At 38.7% G+C, this 14515-nt stretch overlaps 1 protein-coding gene across 5 annotated transcripts in view; it reads right to left on the bottom strand.

The window, feature by feature from the left end:
* Positions 1 to 14515, bottom strand: part of EXOC6B (exocyst complex component 6B) — a 555911-nt gene that overhangs the window by 141948 nt on the left and 399448 nt on the right. For all 5 annotated transcript variants that reach the window (XM_059659432.1, XM_059659431.1, XM_059659433.1 and 2 more), the window contains one exon: positions 9497 to 9638. In XM_059659432.1, coding sequence (XP_059515415.1) covers positions 9497 to 9638 — 142 coding nt within the window. The remainder of the gene's footprint in view (positions 1 to 9496; positions 9639 to 14515) is intronic.

Below are 14515 nucleotides of genomic sequence, written 5' to 3'. Positions count from 1 at the left end.
GGGAGAGGGAGAGATAGACACATAAATGATGAGAGAGAATCATTGGTCGGCTGCCTCCTTCACGCCCCACACTGAGGATGGAGCCCGCAACCTGGGCATGTGCCCTGACCAGGAATCAAACTATGACCTCCTGGTTCATAGGTCGACTGACACTCACCCACTGAGAAACACCTGCCAGGCAGGCTTAGGCATTATCTTAAGCCACCCGGGAACACGTTCCCACTCAGGGTGAAACTATGGAGAACTAAGGTGTGCTGCCATTGTTCAATTTTTTAAAAAATGAAAAAATATGAATCATGTGAAAGCTTTTAACAACACTGGACAACTTACAATGAAAATGGGACAAACTGTGGTCCTTGCTAGAATGTGCAGCTCAAGAATCTAAGAAAACACAGAACATGGGGAGGCTCTCTTGCAGTAATTCCCCTTTATCTACAGCTAGATAGCTGAGTGAAGTGAAAATATAGGGCATAAACTGATCTTTCAAGTTATGAACCTGTATACCAGCTGCTTTCATTATATCACCTGATTTCCTTGATAAATGCAAGGGGACTAAGAGAAACTGTCTAACCTTGATCCCTCAGCCTCCCCCAAAATGTTTTCCATTGTGTCCCACTTGCCAGGGAAGGGTAGCGCTCTGCTCTGCTATGTCCTCTCTCTTATTGACTCCTGTCCTGTGATGGGCTCGAGGGTGACATGCAAAACAAGAAGAAGGAAGAAGAGAATTATTATCTAGGAGAAAATATAAAAGTTTTCTAGGGAATCTCAGCAAAAACAGAGAAGATTGTGTGGGTATGCATACTGTACTACTTATTCAAGGACGACTAAACATAATCTTGATTGACAAATTAATTACTACAGGGCATCTCGCTGGAGAAGCTTGATTTAATGTATGTACTAGCTAGTAGTTACTTTAATAGTTTGCTCGGTTGGCTGATGCAGATTTGGGTGTAGCGCTGGCTTAGCTGTTATTTAAGGACCAGAACAGAACTCCTTTTGCATAATATAAACTTCAAAGGCTGCAGGAGAAGATGATAGTGTGGGTCTGTCACATATGCTTCCCGTATGTTTCTCAACAGGGTCCCGAGAACTCTCTTCTTTCCCTCACATCAGGAAGAGATTGGTAAAGGAATGCCTGAAGCCCTACGAGAGACTCTCATGGGGAGTGACCAAGGTGGGTTATTAACTATGTGGAATTGGAGAGTCCAGGATAGCTGAGCTCCAGTAATGCAGAAAATCAAAATAAGTTATCCCAATTGGCGGTCGTTTGGGCCTTGGCACTAAAGGTTCGGAGAGATCGCTTTATAAAGATTCTTTAGTTCAGAAGCCCCAGTGGCAAAAGCATAAGCAAGCTGATTAAGGTTTGCCTGATTAACACTGGCTAACATACTTCACACCTGAGTCAAGGGGAGCCTGCTATACCAAAAGGGACTTGCAGCCATTTATCTTAGTGAATATATACAAACAGATGGAAATACTCAAACTTTTCAAACTACTGGGTCCTGAATTTGAACTAAAACGCATTCTTCAAGGATGATGACAGTTATCTGACCTTTCAGTGAGAAGAGGGACTTGTGGAGATTAGTGTTCTGCCACTACCTTTATCACAGTAGGCTCAGTGAGAACATGAATTTACTCTGAAGATGTTTCACTAAGTCCTGAGTTGAGGCAGATTCTCCACATTGCTTTCCTGACCTATAAAGTGAGGGCTATTATGGTAAGAATGGTAAAACGCAAGGCTTTGGAGTTCTTATTCCTTTCCAAAGTAGTAAATGTAGGCCAGATTAACTCGGCCACCAAAGAACTGAGAGAATTTGCCAAGATGCATCCCATTGCCTTCCTGTTGAAGGACCTAGTTTATTCTCTGCAAAGACTAATGGGTCCTGGGAAATGATGGGTTCCACTAAATTTAAATAGATGCAATTGCTGCTTCATTTCATTGCAAGCGAATGTGCTCTGGTTTGGGCTTAATTATGTTATATTTTTAATATAACAGGCTTTTGAATAATTATGGGATCTGAGCAGATAACTAAAAACTGAAAGCATTTAACATTACAAACCATGTAAGAGTGGAAGTAGGAAAAAATAAGAAAACATATAAAAACATATGGATAAAGAAATGAAAATTATAATAAAACTAGAGGCCCAGTGCACAAAATGTGTGTACAGGTAGGGTCCCTAGGCCTGACTGGTGATCAGGGCCGATCAGGTTCCCCGCCTCCCCACCTCCTTCTTCCCTCATTCGCTCATCGCCCTGCCGCCACCAATGGTCACCCGCCATGTTCCGCGCTGCCCCCTGGTGGTCAGTGCACATCCTAGTGAGCAATCGAGCTCCCGGTCTCCTGGTCGAACTCTCGAGGGGACACTCTGCATATTAGCCTTTTATATATATAAATTTTTAGCCCTGGCCAGTTTGGCTCAGTGCTTTGAGTGTCAGCCCGCAGATCAAAGGGTCTCAGGTTAGATTCTTGGTCAAGGGTACATACCTGGGTTGCAGCCCCGATTGGGACTCATGCAGGAGGAACCAATTGATGTGTAATCTCTCTCACATCGATATTTCTCTCTTTCTCTCTCTCTCTCCTTCCCTCCCTTTCACTCTCTCTAAAAAAATCAATGGAAAAAATATCCTCAGGTGAGGATTAACAAAGCAAAACAAAACAAAAATTTCCATTGCTGTTTACAAATGATTTATATATATTATTTGACTTTTATAATTATATACTAGTATATTATCTTATTTTTAGTTTATTGATGGACTCAGGGAGGTTAAGTGAGTTGAGCCATTCACTCCCATGGCTTAGCTTACTATGCAGAAATATGCTAAAGCTCCAAATCATTTCTAACATGGATTACTGCAGCACCCTTTTCTGAGGCTTCTAATAAAATTGCAGAATTCCTTCTAAAAACACAAATCTAATCAAATCATTCTCCTATTTCAAATCCAGGGTTTCCTATTTTATCTCTAGCCTCTAGCATGGTACTCTGTACAGTGCAGGGTACATATATTTGTTGAATAAATAGATTCCTGAATGAATGCTGTTAACAAGAAGTTGAGCTAGAATATGAACCTAGACCTCTTTATTTAGAATACACAATGAGAAAGCTTAGGAAATGACAAATCCAGTTATAGACTGAAAAACCCACTGCATGAATGGTAGAGTAGTCCAGGCTGATCAAGGAGGTAAGTGTTAGGCTATCAAGACCTGCTAGTATTTAAAATCCAGTTTCACTGTCAGAATCCGGTGCTCCAATATTCAAAACCAAATATAAGACACAAACAAATGGAGATGTGAGATAGAAATCCTTGCAAGGCAGAAATTATCAGAGGTCACTATCTATTTTTAAGGGAAAGATATTTCCTCATGTCTAAATTTCTAATAATGTCCACCGTAAATGTTTGGTGGCCTGTCAGTAGGAATTGCCTCACAACAACACTCCTGTTAGGTAACGGTGCCCCAAGCAGTAGTTACCATCTCTAGTAAACAGTAGAGCTAACTGATTTCTTGCAAATCATCAGTTCTGGATCATGCCACAGACAACTGCCAAGAAGGACGACTTCCCTGTGCTAATAAAAGGGCAACCCCAAACCTAACTGATTCACAAACTATGGACGAAGGTTTGAGGGGTCTGCAAAAGACCTTCTGAGAGTTGCTAAATATTTATTAACTGCTGTTGCTGCTGCTACTGCCGAGAGTGGTGATAACAATAGAAGCTTCTACTTACTGCATATTCAGTGTTTTGTCAACCCATGAAATCAACCCTTTCGTGCATTATTTCATTTAATTCGGAGCTCAGCCCTGCAATATTAGGTACTGCTCTTATTCTTATCATAAATGGGGCTAGCTGTGAGAGTTTAAATAGAATACACAAGGTCACACTAAAAGTAAGTGTGACCTGAATCTGTCTTGTCAAGCTGACTCTAGAATCTATGTTCTTAATACCACACTATACCAGCTAAATACCTCAGGCTCGTGGCAATGCACACACTTCTTCTATGTATATGAGATCTAAGAAACTGGCAGCGCAGCCTTCAGAGTCAAACACTCAAGGTACTTTCCATTCTACCTTGTCCAGAGTTTGATTTCTTTCAGGACCTATATAGTTCTTCCAAGGACTCACAGACAATAGGGAAAATACCGCACGCACACACCACTGGGTAGGAAGATGTAAGTGTTAATTATCTTGTCATTTGGGGCTGCTTTTACACGCCTCTGTATAGTTACTTGAATCTTATGTATCATTTCTTTAAGATTTTTTATAGACCACTGAGCATCTAAAGGAAAAAAATGAGGGGGGTGGTATAGCAAAAGACATAAAATAGAATTCTTTCTTTTAAAGTAAAATAAATGTCCATGGAAAGTTTCTTGACAGGCAAATTACTGCCAATCAGAAATGAAACATTAAATTCTAAATCAATGAAACTTAGTGGTTCCACAATATTTGAGAATAAGTTTCAGTGGTGATATTCCATGTCTTACAAATGTTAGTTTTAAGCTGGTCCTAAGTCTGAAAGGCTATTACAAATATTGAATTGCTTTTTAGAAAAGATACTGGCTCTCTGGAGCCCCACAAGGTTAACAAACTCTATTTATTATGTTTCCACCTTTTCATTAAATGATCTCTCCATCTCTTAGTCTTATATGAAAGCTGGCTCTCTGCTAATGATACCAATTCGCCTATCATTTTCTCAAGTAGAAGCTGCTCATTCTTCTATACAAAATGCAATTCAGAATCAGGTCATAAAATGGGCATTTTCCTTACTCATTAGTGCTTCTCCCAGACCATCATTCTTCCTCCTCAAGGCCCATAAATTTAGCTTTATCATCCTCAATCTCTCTTTATCTTTTAGCTCTATCAAAAATGCAGTCATGGCCCGGCCAGCATGGCTCAGTGGTTGACCAATGAACCAGGAGATCACGGTTTGATTCCCGGTCAAGGCACATGCCCAGATTGCGAGCTCAATCCCCAGTGTGGGGTGTGCAGGAGGCAGTTGATCAACGATTCTCTCTCATCATTGATGTTTCTATCTCTCTCTTCCTCTCTGAAATCAATAAAAATAAATTTTTAAAAATGTAGTAATTGTAATCATTCCCAATCATTCATCAGACATTGCTGTTTAACCAACAGTATTTGTTGTTTGCCTACTCCAAAGTCCTTTTCTTCCTTTTCTTCACAGCAGAATGAGGTTCTACTCTTTCATCAAAACTCAGACAACAGTGACTTAAAACTCAACATCCAGAATCAATCTTGCCCGGCCAGTGTTGCTCAGTGGTTGAGCATCGACCTATGAACCAGGAAATCGCAGTTTGATTCCTGGTCAGGGCATATGCCCAGGTTTTGGCTCAATCCCCTGTAGGGGGTGTGCAGGAGGCAGCTGATCAGTAATTCCCTCCATCACTGATGTTTCTATCACTCTCTCCCTCTCCCTTCCTCTCTGAAATCAATAAAAATCTATGTATTTTAAAAGAATCAATATTTATTAGTCCAGCTAATCAAGTTTTTATTCTCCTAGCAAACAATTGGTTAAGACAGAGGCATGTAAAACCATCTTGGCTAACCAGATGCATGGAATCTGATGGGTGAATTCTTGAAAGAATTCTGTGGCTGCTAGATTATCATGTCTGGATACAATCCCTGGAATTGTACTTATTTCTGAATAATGAGATTATGGTGGCTTTTATTTTCTTTTTCCCTCAAAATTTTCTATGAAGAGCAGGTATTATTTCTATGAAAAATAAAAATTAAAAAGAACTTGAAAAGATGTTCATTTATTCTGTTACCAGTCATAATGGAGTAATAGAGGACTCATCTCCCACTGTGAAAAAAAACACACACAACAACCTGTAAAACTGGATAACGTATCTGAAAGAATGGTTTTAGATATTAGGCAACAGTCAATGCAGGACTGTGATTCTTGAAAAAGGAAAGCATTTGAGGTGAGCATAACTAGAGGGAGTTTCCAAGCCATTATGCAAAGCCTGAAAAGGGAGGGAACCTAAAGGAAGCAAAGTACTCTGAGTTGAAAAGTCAGAGATCATAGTCCAGAATGCCAAGGCAACTAGTATTTGCAGGGCCAACTACCAGAGTGAAAGAGGTCGCAAAAGAGAGCACTCATAAAAACTGGAGAAGTGTGCCACTGAGTGTTCGGCAGAGTACTAATGTGTGCATGCATGGGAAGAGACTACCCAAGGCTGGGGAAAGACCCACCATAAATGAATATGCAGAATAAGTCATGGAGCTCCTATAGAGCTGGGCACACTTGGTGTTCCCACCAGCCAGAGTTGAAAAACCTCTAGGTTCCTAGGGATGGGTTAGAATTCTGGAAAGGACATTACTTTCGATTTGGGTTTAAATAAGACATAGACAAAAGGATGCTCTGGACCCACTATAAACCTAAAAGTAAGTCTCAAAAGGATCCAACCAATTTCAAGTAATGTAAATGCAAGTCAGAACAAAATCTAATACTAGTTAAAGGAGTATAACAAAATATAGCACCAACAACATAAAATGTAAAATGTTAGGCATCAGGCCTTCTACGTGTGGTCTCTTCACATGAGCTGGTTTGAGTTTCCTCACAGCATGGAGGCCTTAGGGTAGTTACACTTCTCATCCAGCAGCTAATTAAGAAGATGGAGGCCGCATTGTCTTTTATGACCTAGCAACAGAAGTCACAAGGCCACTTCTGCCACGTGCTGTTGGATAAAATAAAATCACAAGCTTTCCCAGATTCAAAGGAAGGGGAATTAGATGTCATTTTTTAAAAAAATATGTTTTTATTGATTTCACAGAGTGGAAGGGAGAGGGAGAGAGAGATAGAAACATCAATGATGTGAGAGAATCATTGATCAGCTGCCTCCTGCATCTTCCCCTGACCGGAATTCAAGCCCACAATCTAGGCATGTGCCCTGACCAGGAATAGAATCGTGATGTCCTGGTTCATAGGTTGATGCTCAACCACTGAGCAGCACCAACCAGGCAAATGCAATTTCTTAATAAGGAAGTGCCAAGATTCTAGAAAAAGATGTGGGAAAGGAGATACTGTTGTTGACATCTTTGAACAATGTAATTGCACTGTAGATCTGTGGTGCAGACCTTTGGTGACGAATTTTCTGGAGAATATTTTTTCCAGATAAAGAGTTTTAGATTGATAGGCTTTTATTTTCTTTCAGTACTTTAAAGATCTTCTAGTGCCTTGTAGTTTGCGCTGTTTTTGATAAGAAGTAAGCAGTAATTCTTATTATTGGTCTCCATTATTAATGTATCTTTTCTTTTTTGTCTACTTTTAAGATTTTCTTTTTTATCATTTTTTTCTTTCTTTTCTTTTTTTGTTTGTTTGTTATAAATCTGACTGTAATGTACTCTGGGTGTGACTTTGTGTTTCTCCTGCTAAAGATTTGTTGAGTCAGTAGATTAATACTTTTCACCAAACCTAAAAATATTTCAGCAACAATCATGCGTTATGTCCATCTTTTTCTTTAAGTTATTGAATATATTTCTATTCAGATTCCTAACGGGCCTGTCTGCTATTTTCAACATTTGTGTTCTCAATGGATCTATTTTTATTGCCTGTTTTTTATTCTGTTATGAATCACATTTTCTTGCTTCTTTGCATGTCAAATTATAGCCTTTTATTGCTGTGAAATTGTGGCTACTATGAGGTTGACAGTCTGAATTTTTGTGTGTTTGTTTCTGTTCAAAGACTATTGAGTTTTGTTTTGGCAGGCAGTTATTGTATTGGCAGATTATCCCTATCTTGTCGAGTCTTATTATTAGGCTTTGTTATGGTGGATCAAGATTAGCTCTCATTCTAGAGCCTGAGTAGTATACTCTTAAGGTCTAACCTTCTGGGGTCTCACTGAATATACAAGATAATCAGCTGGTCTCTCCACTCTGGTGAGTCAGAATTCTAGCGTCTCCTAGCACTCTCTAACCTCTGGCATTACTATTGAGCTAGCAGATCCTCAGTAGCTATTCTCTGCCAAACCTCAGAAAGTTTTACCCTGCACATAGCAAGTTAGTTTTTGACCAAAGACTCACAGGCTCTCTAATGCAGATTTCTGGAGCTCCTTCTCTAAACAATTCCCTATTCTCTAGTCGCTTGCCCCACAAATCCCAGCTGCATCACCAGCCCTATCCACCAATTTCCATTTATCTGTGTAAAACACTGCTTTCTACTTGGGACCTACTTTCATGTGTTGCTGTTTGGATAGTGCCCGGGCAGAAAATGAGAGTGAATGACAAGATTACCTTGTGCACCTCCCCTCTCTAAAGGATCACAGCCTTGTGCTGTCTGCTGCCCAATGCATGAAGAGTTGCTTCACACATTTTATCCAGTTTTACAGTTGTTTATCTAAGAAGGGTGACTTTGATACCTGTTACTTGGTGATGGCTGGAACTGGAAGTCTTATTTAAAATAACATAGCCAATAAATAAAACCTTAATTTTTAGTCATCGAAGTTAACCAAGGAAAAACAATAAGTAGTAAAATTAAAAGGATGTGGCAGAAGTATTAGCATACTCAGAGAATTTTCCACTATTTTAATTTTCTTAGAATCAGAAAAATCATTTTGAATCAGATCATTTCAGTTCATTTTCATTTTTCACTGACAGAGCAATGAACACCACAACACTCTTCATTCCTTCCTTCTTCCTTCCTAACCAATGCTTTATTTTGTGTTTAATACAAAGTGAATGACTCATGATGAATCAACTGTGCCAATGATGACACGCCCCTCTCACCTTGACAGATACTCAAACTCCCAGTCTCCCTTAGTGATGGAGGTGGCCATACAACTGTATTCTGACCAATGAGACACAGAGGTAGGTCTGTTAGGTATCTCTTTTTATTTTCTTGGGAAAAGGAATAAGTGAGACAGGCCTCTTTTTCCTGTCTCTTCTAAATATAACACAGAGGAGGAAAAGACCACACTCTAAGTATGAGAGAGGAGAAGGTACAAAAGAGCCTGGGTCCTTAGTGACAGCACTGAGCAACTAAATCAATTCAGTAACTTACTGCCTCTGAGAAAAAAGTAAACCTATTTGTTTAAACCACTCTGTCAAAGGTTTTGTTTCTACCTGTACTAGAAAGCATTTCTGACTGATAAATACACACAGCATTTGTCCTGTAAACTAAGGGTTTGCAAATAGGATGTAAAAATAGCTTTAAAATAAAACATAAAAAAGGAAATGCCTGGGAACTGCCTTCTCTTGAAGCCTGAACTAATCAGGTTTTCTTTGGTGTCCATATAGCCCCCTTTAGACTGCAACCTCCCGTGTAGCCAGGGATCTTTTGTGCTCTACCTATGGGCCTAGGCACTTTTGGGTGCTCGAGTTAGCTTGCTGATAGACTCTATTTCTAGACATCCTATAACTTATTTCTGTCATCTAGGTATTCTTTGACATCGTCAGGAACAAAGACACAATAGACTTAAATTTCTTTTTATAGAAGTGAGTATGCAGGCAAAACAAGCAAGCAAAAGAATGTTCACTGTCTTACGTTCACATTCTCTGACATCCAGGTTGAACTGCTGTAATGCTCCCAAGGTGAGCTGCCTTACTTCAGCTTCCAGTAAAAGTTGCATCAAGGATGTAGCTAAATGCTTGCAAGCTGACATACATGCTGTTTGAGCCACCTTTCCCTGAAATACAAAAATGTAAATCATAATTTTAATGGATTAAAGTAAAATTATAACAACATTAAAACCATTTATTTTTCCATTGGGAATGTCTTTGTTTTCTTCATCATAATACCCTTAACATTCAAATAATACTGGACTTAATAGTACCTGATGGCAATCATCTTAAATAGTAGCATCATCATGACCAGGCATGTAGCTATGACACTATGTTAAAATTCAGAAAGCCCAGCTATTTATTCAGGAAGCACTTTTTTTCTAAATCAACAACAGATAAACAATATTCAAAATCTTAATGAAACCAAGAAGAAATTTTTCAACACAGAAAAAAATTTTAAACAGTCCCTTCTGTATCAATCACAGTTCTTAAAAAACAAAATAAAAAGCACGGCGAAAGAAACCATCAACAAAACAAGAAAGCCCACTGCATGGGAGAACATATTTGCCATGTTATCTCTGATAAGGGTTTATGCCAAAATTTATAGGGAATTCATACAACTTAACAAAAGGAAGATAAACAATCCAATCAAAACATGGGCAAAGGACCTAAATAGGCACTTTTCAAAAGAGGACATACAGAAGGCTGAGAGACATGAAAACCTGCTCAAAGTCACTAATCATCCAAGAGATGCAAATCAAAACAACAATGAGGTCTCATCTCACACCTGTCAGAATGGCTATCATCAACAAATCAACGAACGACAAGTGCTGGAGAGAATATAAAGAAAAAGGAACCCTCATGCGCTGCTGGTGGGAATGAAGACTGGTGCAGCCACTGTGGAAAACAATATCAAAAAGTTAAAAATGGAACTCCCATTTGACCCAGTAATCCCACTTCTAGGAATATATCCCAAGAAAACAGAAACACCAATCAGAAAGGATATATGCTCTCCTATGTTCATAGCAGCACAATTTATAATAGCTAAGATTTGGAAACAGCCTAACTGCCCATCAGCAGATGAGTGGATTCAAAAACTATGGTACATCTACACAATGGAATACTATGCTGCTGTAAAAAAGAAGGAATTCTTACCATTTGCAACAGCATGTATGGAACTGCAGAACATTATGCTAAGCGAAATAAGCCAGTCAAAGAAAGAAAAATATCACATGATCTCACTGATTTGTGGAATATAATGAACAATATAAACTGAGAAACCAAAATAGAACCAGAGTCATAGAAGCATCAAATAGACTGTCCAACCTATGAGGGAAGGTGGTGGGCGAGGGGGTAAGAGATCAACCAAAGGACTTGTATGCATGTATATGAGCAAAACCCAATGGATAAAGATGGCGGGGGGGGGGGGTGGTTGAGGGCACATGCTCGGGGGTGGGGGTAGCCAGGGAGAGGTGAATGGGGGGGAAAAGGAAACTTATGTAATACTTTAAACAATAAAGAATTTAAATTAAAAGAAAATGTAGGTCCTGGCCAGATAGCTCACTTGGTTAGAACATCATCCTGATACACCAAGGTTGTGGATTCAATTTCCAGTCAGAGCACATACAAAAAGCAACCAACAAATGCATAAATAAGTGGAACAACAAATCAATATTTCTCTCTCTCCCTCTCTCTCTCTGTCTTGTCCCCCCTTCTTCTCTCTCTCTAAAATCAATTAATAAAAAGGTTTATTGAAAGAAATAATTAAAAGGATAAATTTTGTTTTCTTAAAAAATGAACACTGAAGTTTATTAACATTAATTATAAGCTAATTTTTAAATATGATATTGAAAATATCTTACTATCTTCTTTAAAGTATTCAAACACTTTATATTTAGTGAATGACATCTTAGTCTAGGTCTAGGTCATACCTCATAGAAAATATATCCATTTTTTTTCCAGGCATATATCCATTTTTTTCCTGTTATTTATCTGTTACTTACCATCAATATCTATTCTGAAAACCAGGATGATATGTATCTTTAAAAGTCGGAATTCTCAACTTAGCGAATCCTTTTCTGAAATTATGGAGTAATTCAGTCATGTGGAAAGATATATAAAATTACAAGATGAACACTCATGTATCCATTAAACATTACAAATATAGCTTAGCCCCTGTGTGACCTCCTTAATCATTTTCCTCCCTCTCCCCACAGGTGACCATTATTGTTGTTAGGCATACCATTTGTATTTTAAAAATACTATTATAAGTATACATATAACAAAAATAATATACTGTATTATTTTATGTATTTTAAAACTTTCCATAATCATATATGGCATGTCCTTTTGCAACATGATTTTTTGGTTCAATATTGTAATGTAAAGTTTTTTCAGTGTAATGCATGTGTTTGTAGTTTATTCCTTTAATTATTCTACAGTATATGACAATATATTGTCCATTCTTTTGATTTTGGAGATTTAGTTTGTTCCTACTATAAACTAGGTAGGTCATAGAGTAATGTAGGTCTAGTAAAAATTCACAAAAATTCCAGATTCTCACTATGGGGTCCTTTTAGGTGTTTTTTCCATATATTTCAATGGACCAGGGAGCACCCAATTTTCTTTTACAAAAAGGGAGATATCATCCATTATTTCTTATACAAAGATACAACTGAACACAACTAAAACAAATGTGTAGAAATCTTACAAACTCCTTCAAAGAATTATAGAAAGCTCAATATGCATTACTTTCCATTACTATGTACATCATAGTACTACATGCAAGGGAGTGGAGGTGAAGCCTCGGAGAGCATCATCAATATCACTCATCTCCTCCACCATCAGGGAGGCTGCTTCTGTTGGCTGAGCATTGAGAATGTGCCAAATGTTTTGAAAATATCTTCTCATATAATTCTCACAAGAACACCATGAGGTATTTAATACTCAATTTGCAGATAAGGACAGAGAAATAGGATTATTTTACTGTATATTCTCAGTGGTGGAGCTAAGATGTGAATCCAGCCCTGTCAGACTTTCCAAAAAAACTCTTAACAATCATTTGATCCTGCCTCCCAGTCAAGGGCTTTGTGGTAGTGTCTGTTGCTCTGAGACTTGGGGTAAGGAAATGGGGAGGACAAGAAGATAAAAATCACACAAGTGAAAGGCCAGGGTACTGAGCGAGAGGCTTTTCTCTTCCTTACTCATCTAAGGAAGCATCAAAAGATGGTTCAGTTCACACTAGGGGTTTAAAATGGACCCCCACCACAGCTCTCTGTCAACCCAATGGGATCAGATCCTGAGTCCCAGAGGAACAAGGATTTTATCTAACTGACTACAAATGGCCAAGGCCCAATGTCTCCTTCTCCGGATAACCTAGAAGGTTTCAAGAAACATGGAAGGAGGGCCAGGTACTATTCCGTGAAGGAGAGCTATCCTTTCACACCAACTTTCTCTTTTGCTTTTGCTTCCTAAGTAACACTCTTCTGCTCACATTTCACTGTGTCAAATTTTATCTTCCTCTAGAGCAGTGGTTCTCAACCTGTGGGTCGCGACCCCATTGGGAGTCGAACGACCCTTTCACAGGGCTCGCCTAAGACCATTGGAAAACACATATACAATTACATATTGTTTTTGTAATTAATTACTATGCTTTAATTATGTTCAATTTGTAACAATGAAATTGGGGTCACCACAACATGAGGAACTGTATTAAAGGGTCGCGGCATCAGGAAGGTTGAGAACCACTGCTCTAAAGGTGTGTGTAGTTCGAAGACACGAGAACCAGAGAGCTAATGGTGTGGCTTTCAGCCTGAGTCTGAAAGCCTGAGAACCAGGAGCACCAAGTGCAGGACACTGCTTGCTACTCCCCACGTATAATTGACACTCTGTAAAAATTTCTCCCCTTGGTTTCTCTTTCTGCATTTAGGTTGTATAGTTTTAACTGAATAGTCTTTTAAATTTTCCAGTCTTATTTTCTAAAGTGGCTAATTTTTGCTACTAATCCAATTCAGCATGTTTTTCATTTCTGATACTTTTGTTTTTGGAAGTTCCATTTTATTTATTTCTTTAAATCTTCACCTGAGGATGCAGAGAGAGAGAGAGAGAGAGAGAGAGAGAGAGAGAGAGAGAGAGAGAGAGACATCGACGTGCAAGAGACACATTGATTGGGTGCCTTCTGCCCATGCCCCAGCTGGAGCCTTGGATCAAACCTGCAACCCAAGTACGTGTCCTTGACCGGAATTGAACCCACGACCCTTTGGTGGGTGGGCCGATGCTCCAACCACTGAGCCGCATCAGCCAGGACTGATTAATTTTTTATAACTTCTACTTCTTTCCTTAAATTTGTATGTACCTTTAAATTTTGAACCTATTGTGCATGTGTGGGTATATGAGCATTTTAAAAGCATTTACCTGCTAATTCTGTCACCTATGTCACTTGGGTAACTTGTTTATGAACTGATGATATTCCTTGTTATGGATCACATTGTCCTGTTTCTTGTCACATCTAGTAAATTTTTAACACTAGATACTGTGAATGCTAGGTTGCTGAATGTCTCTATTTTGTTGAATTTCTTTAAAGAGAGTTGATTTCTGTTATGGCAAACAGCTTGGTTTCTTTTGCAGTTTTAAGGTTTGTAGGTCTACTCTTTTATGTAGGGATTAGAATAACCTATTCTCTATAGTTACTTTAGACCTACTACAAATGTAGCTTTAGACCAACTACTACCTATTCTTCTGGTAGTTCTACTAAATGCTTCAGGAATTCAGTGGGGTCTTTCCCTTCTTACAGGTTAAATTTATAACATCTCCCTGCCTTGTGTGACTTCTGGCAAATGTGCTCAGCTTCTGTACCCTAGCATTTATTTTTTGCCTGACATCATGAATTTTCCCTACACATGAACAACTTAGTATACAGCCAAAGCCTGAAGGGATCCCAATGCAGATATCTGGTGCTATTCCTCAAATTACCTCAAAACTACTTCCTTACAAATATCAGCGA

This window comes from Myotis daubentonii, chromosome 12 (assembly GCF_963259705.1).
Source record: "Myotis daubentonii chromosome 12, mMyoDau2.1, whole genome shotgun sequence".
In the NCBI taxonomy this organism is placed as follows: domain Eukaryota; kingdom Metazoa; phylum Chordata; class Mammalia; order Chiroptera; family Vespertilionidae; genus Myotis; species Myotis daubentonii.
Note: the sequence above shows the minus strand (reverse complement) of the source record. Positions and strands in the feature narration are given on the sequence as shown.